Genomic DNA, 10,376 nt, shown 5'->3' with positions numbered 1-10,376 from the left:
AGGAGGTAATGATTAGGGTAGCCTATGTAAGGCTCGATTGAATTTCAGTTTATATTGCAGAGGGAGAGAATTCTACGAGTATGAGGGAACGAATGACCAAAATTATGTTACAGATTTAGTTTGACTAATCTAGGGGTTTATTAACTGTAGATGGAGCCCACTAGAGAACACCAACGAGTCACAGAGTGTGGTTTATTTTGCCCTACCGTTGCCGGAGGTCCCGTAGCAAGGCTCCACTGCCGGTTGGCTTGTGGAGTTGGTTCTGGCCCGACGCCAGTGGCGTTTTCGAGCTGAATTCGAAACCGGTGGATTTGTTCCGGAGTCCTTTGTGGGAAGCGCTTACAGCAACGGCCAGGCTTTTACTCTGATCTCAGTTCGTTTGGTGTCGCTATAGCGGAACCCACTCCGGGTTCTGTCGTCAGAGCCGTGGTTTCATTCATTCAAGGCCATAAATGAAGGCTTCTGAGTTTCTGGTCCAAAGTTGTTCAAAACGATCGGATGAGGTTGCAACAACAAAATCAAATAAACTCACACATTCGCCGTAGGTTCGCGAGGCCTTGGGAATATAGGCTATTTAATGTTGCTGTGATTAAACAGGCAGCTCCAAACAGAATAAAAAGAATCAAATCTCCCGCTAAGAAAATTGGGATTCAGGGTCATAGCTTTCTCAGCTCGTCTGAAGAAAATTTAAGTACGAAATGAAAAAAAGATCGGAATTTCAAAAAGTAAAGGAAGTTAAGAGAGCGTATACGTTAAGTTTCAAGAGAGTTTTAGAAGAGCAGAGCTGAGACAAAAGACAACAAGCCCTTTTATCTGCCTCCATTAGGTAGTGGTGACGTCAATTTGGGAGTGGGTCTCAGGGGAAGTCACCCCAAAGGTGTTAACTTTTTGGGATAAAGAAATATACGTTGCGCGTATTTCCCTTTAATCTCTCTCTCCACAATATTGACATTTGGAAAAATACTCAGTTCTAAACATTCGGATAAAGACAATTAAAACGAGGCTAAACACTATGGAAAAAGGTTATAATGGTTATATAAAACGTAACAAAGCTTAATTACATGTCCTCAGTATACTTGCTGGTTACCGGTTTTAACTCAAGAGACAATTTCGATGTAAAATTTCGTTTATGCAATTACATGGTGATAGGTAGGCCTACTTAGCGATCATTGTCAGTGTAAGCCGAGTTTTAAACACGTGTTATACCTTTCCTGTCCCCTTGGTGGCGCTCGGGTCACACGAGAAAACAGTAGACATTCCACTTGTGAGATTTACCACTTTAACTGAGAGGCTGGTGATACACACATGCGTATCAATGGATATTTTAGTAGGAAATTGTATATGAAACATTTAACTAAAGCATTAGTTAATACTGAACAGACAGTGATTACTAGGGAGTAACAGGGATGAATTAAGACAAAACGGAAAGAGGTTAGGGAACTCTTCAAGATTACTTCTTATGGGTCTGCTAGTTTTCAAACATCACTAAAGGATAACAACAGTGTTATTACTTACTAAAATCAGAGGCAAACGCCACTGCTCACTTAGCAAGGTTATTATTTAAACAGAATAAACACAGTTATAATGGAACCTTGCGTGTTTCGAGAAACAAGGGTTGTAATGGTCTCTTCTCTTTGCATTCCTGGCTTATCGCATTGGCTATTAGAGAACGAAATGGTGGTTTATGGCTCAGCCGTTCTGTGGAGAGAAAAGAGTCAGGTTGAGGCTGGAGGTGACCTGCGGGAGGGTGAAAGGGGTCAGATCGCCCCTTTTCCTGTCCTGTTGACTGTCTTTAGTGACACCTTTACGGCTAGGGAGGTTCACTAAGGCTCTTTGAATACACAATCCTTAAGTGATGCATTGTCTGATTGAGTCTCTGCCGGTCCTTATCAAACACCAGGCGATGTCTCTGGTTTTTGCATGTGCAAAGGTCAACTCTTGGGGAGGAAAACTTCCCTCCCTCTTTTGACACCATCTGACCTTCTTTTAAGTGCGTCTGGTTGAGTTGAACACTGATTTAAAGTGTAAAGGCTTGGATAGTTTTGTTCAAAAGTTTGCTATTGTATTGCTCGGGTACAGTCATGCAGACGAGTTGCTGGGCAGGGTGACAAAAAAATCCCATTTATACGTGTGTTTGTAATCTGCTAAGGTAGCTGAATGACCTGTTTTTCCAAAATCCACGAGTTAAATTTATTTGGCCATCCGACCCATTTGACTAACACCATTTCCTTGTCTTTTCTTTCTAGATAAAATCTTTTCTGTTTTAAATGTTTTGTTTTTATCTATAATAACTTTTTGCATCTCTTGCTCATAAAATGTCCCCTGTAATATTTCGCCGTCATAGTCTTTTAACCTGTAAACAGGAGGGTCCCTTGACATGCATTCCTTTACAGTGAAATATTCATCAGTATAATTTTGCTTGTAACCTTTTTTGAAATTCTTACAGTATCGCCCACCTCATATTTAAAATGAATTACTCTTTCATCTTTTGTTTTATACAAGTTGTTAAATACGATATCTTCAGTGTCTTTTGTTACATCAATCGGTTTCATTTTAATACTACGATGATAACTATGATTGTAGGAGATGACTAAATCCTGCAATATATCTACGTATCGTTTAGAATTATTGGCTGTTAAATAACGCCACATTTTAGATTTCAGAGTCCTGTTAAAGCGCTCTACTACAGATGCCTTAGTCTCATTTGATGTGGTAAAGTGTACGATACTATTAATTTTCATTAATTCTTTTCAGAAAATCAGAGCCTATATACAAGAGCCTATGTTTTTACAAACCAAAGATACAGTTAAGCAATACATCACATCAGCAACATTGACATGTTGTTTTCTGGTTAGCATTAAAACACACAAATCAATGCTAAAAGTACAAAAACAAAACACATGACCCATGCATTTGAAACTTTTGTTACAGAGAGTTTAAATCAAGAACGAAAGCCACGCATGCATTTGAAACTAATGTTACTCATTTACTGAGAAAGTTTAATTGTCCGCTATAAGACAGTTTAGCCACAGTTAAGAGAAAGCATACATAAATCCACACTGAATCTCAGTAGACCCTCCCTCCTCTACATCACAATCTCGCAACTAGATGTTACTGCAAGTAAGAGACAGAGGCTCACACACCCGCAATGTAGTACAGCCTATCAGCGATAAAGGCCTTCCCTCAGACATCCCGTGATGCTTTGCGGTGGAGTTTTGATAAAAATTACTGAAAAACCTTCTATTTGTATGAAATACAAAATATACTTTGTAATTTACGTTTTCTTAAATGTTTCTAGTTAGAATATAATGTTTTTTAAACGGTATCTGTCAATCCTATGGCAGTTTACTACTGAAACCCTGAGTGAAAGGATGGTTGAGTGATCGAGCTGGTAACCAGAGGAAAAGAATGACAAGCCATCATACAACTCTTACGGTTAATTCTAAACTGTTCTGTTAAAGTGCAATCGTTACATTGTCAGCGAATATGTGCTGCGGATGAACTCTCGAAACTCAGATAAATCTGTTGTTTTAGAGGTGTTATGTTGGCTCAGATTTGTTATTGCAGTACCATAGCCCTATGACGGGTGTCGTTAAATTAAAAAAAACAGAAAACAGCGCTGGGCACAGGAAACTTTCTGACACTTTTGAATAACTAATAATGCTAAAAGTGCGGGAGCACGCAAAGCTAGCCTTTATTTACTACTCTGGTCATAGTGACTTTCCCAAATCAGTTCTCCTATGGAATTAAACTTCCCAGAACTCTTGGCAGAGGATATATGGTCAGACTCTAATAAATTCCTCATTCCAAAAATAAAAGAAGTCCATATGAAAATTTCACATAGATACTATCCCTGTAGTAAATTGTTAAACAAATGTAAAACAGATTTTCCTCTTTAGGTTCTTTCTGTAAACTAGAAGTTGCATCTATTCTTTCTTTCTATCTTTTCTTTAATTGTACTTATTCTCAAGAATTCTGGATAAAAGTTGTTTTTTTTCTCGGCGCTTTAACACATTAATACCCATACTACAAGACATGGTCTTGTTTCTAAATTTCACATCCATAAGGCTAGAATGCTTCAAAATACTCCCTCTTTCCATCTGTTCTGTATTGAATTACAATATCTTTGACTCAGTCTCTAAATTATTATCAAACAAAAAAAGCTATTAAAACCTCTTTAATAATTAGCAAATTACTTAAAAATCTATTAATATATAGGCTCTATATTAATTTATATCTTCCTCATAGGCTACACTATGTTTTTAAAAAAATATATATTTAGTTTATTTTGGTGTTGTTTATGTTTTCCTGTTCTGTAGCCTACTTGTGTTTTATTTGTCCTGGTCTGCTTAGTCTTTATATTTTCTTTATTTCCTTTCTATTAATGCATATAATTTTCTCGTGATATTGTTAATATTCACTGCTTGTTCATCTGATTGTGTCAGCCCTCTAAGACCCCAATCAAACGCGAAACCGTTTTGCAGGTTTGAAAACGCATTGTGCCTTTTTGGTTGAATTTGGAAAAGCGTTTTTTATGTTGCTAGGCAACCACCAAATCAGCTGTCCTGTCAGTCTAATCAAAGATTATAGCGCCAGCGATCAGTAATCGGTGGTTTGCTGCTAAGTAATAACTGTCACATTAGCAGAAACTTTATCACAACTCACAGGTGTGTCTTTTGTTATCTGCTTTAAAATAAAAACAGATAAAAGAAGGGAGCTTGCTCTGGTATTGTTTAAGGGTGAGAGTTGTACAAACACACAGGAGACAGGGAAATGGAGTTCCGTGTGGGTACATGAGACCCTCAGATAGAGGAGACACTGTTGGTGGTACCACCAGTTGGTCCAGGAGCTTCGTCTTAGTGATGATTGGTTCAAGGTTTATGATTCGTGAACAGTTTATTGCGGTTTCCAGACAATCCAAGTAACTCCCATTAATTTCTCATCTTTGACTGGACAATGACGGCTCAAAGTTAAATTTATTTCAACTTCGTACGCTCAGAGCGCTCCTTCGAAAACGCAGGGTGAAGCATTTCTACTGTTAAAAACCGCCAGGTCCCTGCCGCCGCTCGACTGCGGGTAGCCTAATGTTTACTTTTACCTTCTGGGGAGTCCCTCACCTAACACAGCCCAGGCGTGTCTCCTCCTTGATTAGTAAATCCGAAGACAACCATCCAGGAATTTGGCAATGCAAAAAGTAACAAACTCAAAGTAACAGTGTACTTATCACTTATTGGTTGACAAGCAGCAGAAAATAACGTCTTTTTTTCCCTCCAAGGAAGCGTTTTCCTTAGAATTTGACTTCACGTCAAAACTATGAATAGAAAATAATTTTAAAAAGGCTCCTGTGAGTACATTTGCTTCAAGTGCACAATGCGAGAAGGGCGATTAGAACCCGCAAAAATTGACAAATTTTCACAAATTTTCAACTCCGCCCCCTTCGCGTCTTTGTATTGACTTTGTATGTAAACTCACCGCCCCGAAGGCTCGCTTTGCTTTTGGTCTGAAAGCACAGTAAGGCTATTGCTCTTGAGTTTACCCCGCATGTGCGGCACTGAGAAAAGCTTATCTATGCCTCTCTTATGTCCTCACCTTGTGTACCAGTACTGAGAAGGCCCACAACTTAGAGGGCTGCGCCTATACTCATAGAATCAAGAGTTACAATACGTAACTACCGTTTTATTTCGTATACTTCGCTATTGGGTTAGAGGCGAAGCAGGATGAGTCAACGCCTCACTGGCCCATACGGTAGGCCTACCACCAAGCACAGACCCACCTGCCCAGAGTCAAATAATAAGCCACCCAGTCCCCCCTGTGCAGGTGTTGACGAGGTCATGTGCCGCATCCACATCAGCTGCATACAGAGCAGGGCCAGCGCAAGCAGCGGCCGCAACACGCTCTTAGATGAAGGGAAAAATTGAGTTAATCCCTTGTGACTGTTGGAGTCATCAACAATTGCGTTCTTGAAGAACGGTAGCATTTTTCGACATGGCAGCATAGATCGTCAGAACACCGGCCACAAACTAGCCTGCTCCACCTCTATACCACCGCTGAGTAGGCTACAATAATCACCGCCGTCCAGTTGTGGCCAGTTTTCTTTGTTTTTCCTAGGCTCCTCTGTTGATACTTTTGTTGTGTAATTTTATCTAATTATATATTTTACTTTATTTTATCCTAGATATGCCATATTTTAACCTACAAGTGCCTTACCCTTTTTTAGTAGGATTAGTATTGAAGGTTGAGTGTTGATCATTATACAACTTGGTAATCACTATAAGATTGAGTGCCTGACTACTGTATTAAGTTTGGTGTTTAACTTCTGTTTAACTTTTGACTTGATTTAATGTAGTTTAATCACTGATTTAAGGTTTGATCTGCCATGCAGGAGGGGATGCCTTCCTGTGTGGCATGCATGTGTGAGTCAATCCGATAGGAAGGTGGGGCCACCGGAGAGGATGAGCTGATTCCCATCTAGCCGGGCGATCCAGGCCAGATTGTGAGAGAGCTTCACACACAATCAGAGGGGGTTGGGGTATCTCCTGTGTGTGGTTGAGGGGTCCGCACGAGGCAGCGCTGTCGCTCTCGTGGGCCCATGGCAATGCCGCTCCCCTATTAAGTAGGGGAGGCAGGGGCAGACACAGTCCCTGGGGGTTCTCTGCACGGAGTGGGGATGCCACACCTATGGGCTCATTACCGTGCTGCTCCCCTGTTGAGGCGAGGGAGGCTGTGGCAGACAATGTTGCTGGGTGATCACACGAGGTGGCATAGCCACACTCGTGGGCTCATCGCCGCGCCGCTCGACCGGCAAGGGAAGAGGGAGGGGGAAGACAGTGATGCTGGACATGTGGGCTCAGGCCAGTCACCTGACCGTGTCAGGGAGGGGGGCAAAGGGAGAAAGAATGTGCAGCATTGCTTACCACAAATGTGCCTGTTCATAATTACATGTGTGTTGTTGTCTGTATTTCAGGGCGTCAAATACTGAGGCTTTCAGAAAGGCTGACAAAGCATTATTTGATGCAAAAGGTACCCTTCAGACCCAAGAGATGCCCCCGGGCGCATCTGTATGAGACACCCTGTCTAGACCAGAAGTGCTAATAGCTAGCTAGGTAGCTAGGAGTAAACCCAATAGCGATAGCTTTAGAGAAGCCTATACGAATTAGAACACATTGGATATATGTCTGTCTATGTGCATAGGAGATGGTTGTGACACATTTTGTCTCAGCACCTATATAACTCGCTAAATATTTTTGTCAGGGCTCTCAAATTTAGGCACAATTTTGTCTATTGCAAATGTGTCCAACTTCTCCAACTAAAGCCTTTCACAGAATTCATTAATTAATGCCAAATACAAAGAGTTACATTGTTACAACCTGCCTCACTGTAAGCTGGAACAATGAGAGTGATGAAATGAAAATTGAGACCACACCACAAAATGTGCATCTGAAGAATGTATTGCATCTGTCCACGCTTAAACATCTTCCTGTGAACAGAAAGAACTCACCACCGGTTTTAAAAATAATTTAAAGAATTACTGTAAATTATGTTTGCATTTAGTAGACTTAATTTTTAGTACCGTGCACTGTTCAGAAAGCCTGCTGCCTCTCTGCACATTGGGACAGTGTTAGATGTTACTTTATGAGGTCATATCTATTGGGATTTCACAGGTCTTGTATTTACATTCTTATAGATTAATGGAAAATCATGTAAATGTTTTGAACAATGAAATGGAAACAGTACGCTACTAGTGTATCCCTGCGGTAAAGTGTCACTTTTGTTCTCTGAGGTTAAACTGTAATTTCTTGCAGTATCTGCTCAGTGTTGACAGATAGAATATTCTTTGGCAGCAGACTGTCTATTCCTGCCTTGCCTCATCTGATGTGTTTAGTTGTCATTGCGGGGTTAGTTGTCTCACTTTTAAAAAAGCTGTTACAACTGTCCCCACCCAACAGACAAAGCATTAGAGGAAAATCCAGTCTTTACTTGGTCTAACTTAAAGCTTACAGTACAGTGAGCAACAAAGTGGCAGGCAGGTAATGCAAACAAAGGGTATTGCGGCTTCTAAGCTGAATGGCAACAGGTTCAAAAAAGCTGTCTGCTGGGAAAAAATGCCCATTAACTGCACTCACATCTCGCTATCACTCACAGTGTGACATGAGAGGAGACGTTAAGTGATGCAAAAAGACACTGCACAGAGTCACTTGTAGGTAAATCACACTGACACTGACAGAAGTAGTGTGTGCTGCTCACCTGACAGCATGAAAGACCTTTTCTAATATGGGAACTCAAAGACCGGTACCTTCACAGGTAGCTGTTGTCAGGTGTTGTGCTTTTGTTTCCACTGTTTAGGGACGTGTGCCTGAAACTACATTTTGGCAATAACCCTTTTCATGATGAGCCAGGGATTAACAAACTGGGGCAGGTCGGTGATGGAGGGCTGATACAAACCTGCATGCTGGCTCCCTCTGGAGTCCCTTCTGGAATATGGTTGCTTATCAGAGAGCGAACACTCATAACCTTGCCGAAATCCTCTTTCCTTTTCACCCATTTACCATCCTGTTTTGATGTGGTTCCTAATGAAGAGCAGCGGGGCTCGGCTGTCTGATAGCATAGCCATGGCCCTACTGCACACCAAAAATGGAATCTGGAAATTTAACAAAAGAACACACATGATGCATAAAGCATGACAGAGCATCTAAACAGGCGTGGTATTAAGTGTAACAACACAGAAGGGAAATCCTTCAGTCATTATTTTCACCACACTGAGTTCACTGTCTAATTTGTGATGTAGGGGAGACCGGGTATGGTTGTAACACTTTTTGCTTCAGCAACTATAACTCTCTGGATTTTGTAGCTAGAGTTCTCAAATTTTTATACAAAGTATCCACATTTGTTCACTACAAATGGCACCAATTCAATCATCTACAAGAATATCACAGATCTTGTGAGTTGATGTCAAATGCAATGTGTTCCCTTGTTACAACCTACCCCAGTAGCGGGGTAGGTTGTAACACATGCTGGAGTAGGTTGTAACAATCACACAAAAGAATCAAAAATAGATGCCACACTACATGATATGCTTCCAAAACAGGTAGTTATATAAAAGAACAATGTTTCTCTCTTGCTGTAACGGACTTTGTCTGATGACTCACGTGCATGTACAGTATGTGTTTGTAAATTTATCTATAGAATAAACTTACTTAAAAGTATACTTAATAAATACTATTACAATGTAATTAATTAAAGAACATCTCTGTACATCCTTAGGTCTAACTAAAAATAGGTGTGTGTGTGTGTGTGTGTGTGTGTGTTTGTGTGTGTCAATGTGTGTATATTCTTATTCTGAGTCACAGTCAGTGCTTGAAGTGGGCCGGTATTTACTGGTATGTATACCAGCACTTCTATATTTTACTTTTTGGCGTACCGGGACTTTTTCTTGCGCACAGGCACTTTTCACAAGCTGCCCATTCGCTTTTCTACCCTCTCCACCAGTGGAGACCGAGTATGGAAAAGGTCAAGTGACGATACACACGCCAACATGTGTACAACATGTGAATGGGAAGTACTGGTCACAGTGCTGACAAATTAATGCTGGTAAACCTTGAGTGCGGGTTTGGTTGGCCCAGACTGCAAAGGGCACTCTGTAAAATATTAAAATCAAAGAAAGTCCCTAGTTTTATGTATAGAGGATGGTTGTTTTTGGTCACTTTTTAAAGAAGTGTTTACCCACCCCTGTCAGACAATTTTTAGCTAGCTGTATTACCATAGTGGTTTGAAATTAGAAAGGAAAAAATGCATCACATGTTGCCTGAGAATCTATATTTCAATCTAATATAAGTCAAACAATTCTGCAATAGTATAGATACTAAACAAAAAATAGTCTTGGTCAAAACATTTACCTTCTTACCTCAAAATCAGTCAATCAATTTGTCTATATATTCTGAATGCACCTCTTTCCAGACTTGAAAACCACCATGCTTGATCTGGGAGGAAGTAAGTAAATACTGAAATGATCACCTAACTCCTATCTTATCTCTGTTTGGTGGAATTGGTGTTGTTACAACTCTCCCCATGTTACAGCCATACCCGGTCTCCCCTAGTTGTCATCTGCGTAAATAGGTTATACAGATGCAGGGGTGATTTGTACATATGGCCAACCTAAAGAATGCTTTTTTTGTATATACAGGGCCAGACATAAATCATTGATGTATTTGAAAACCATTCTTATTTGTTGTTTCAAGAGCCTAAAGTGCAGGTTGTGTAAATGCATTTTTAATCTGAGGTGTACAGGAGTAGGGACTGGAACCATTTGGAGAAATAACCAGATTTTTATATTCAAACATATCACACAAAAGCCTTGATTTAAAACGGGGGCATATGTT

The 10,376-nt window shown here is 40.4% G+C and overlaps 1 protein-coding gene across 1 annotated transcript in view; it reads right to left on the bottom strand.

The window, feature by feature from the left end:
- The window catches only part of LOC123963780, an 11,784-nt gene extending 4,943 nt beyond the window's left edge, over positions 1 to 6,841 (bottom strand). Inside the window, exons 1-3 of the mRNA XM_046040823.1 lie at positions 6,692 to 6,841; positions 5,774 to 5,896; positions 5,590 to 5,603 (exon numbers count right to left, since the gene is read on the bottom strand). Coding sequence (XP_045896779.1) covers positions 5,590 to 5,603; positions 5,774 to 5,896; positions 6,692 to 6,841 — 287 coding nt within the window. The remainder of the gene's footprint in view (positions 1 to 5,589; positions 5,604 to 5,773; positions 5,897 to 6,691) is intronic.
- Between the last annotated feature and the right edge of the window lie 3,535 nt (positions 6,842 to 10,376).

This window comes from Micropterus dolomieu, linkage group LG23, assembly GCF_021292245.1.
Source record: "Micropterus dolomieu isolate WLL.071019.BEF.003 ecotype Adirondacks linkage group LG23, ASM2129224v1, whole genome shotgun sequence".
Lineage (NCBI taxonomy): Eukaryota > Metazoa > Chordata > Actinopteri > Centrarchiformes > Centrarchidae > Micropterus > Micropterus dolomieu.
This window is presented reverse-complemented; position numbering and strand designations above follow the sequence as displayed.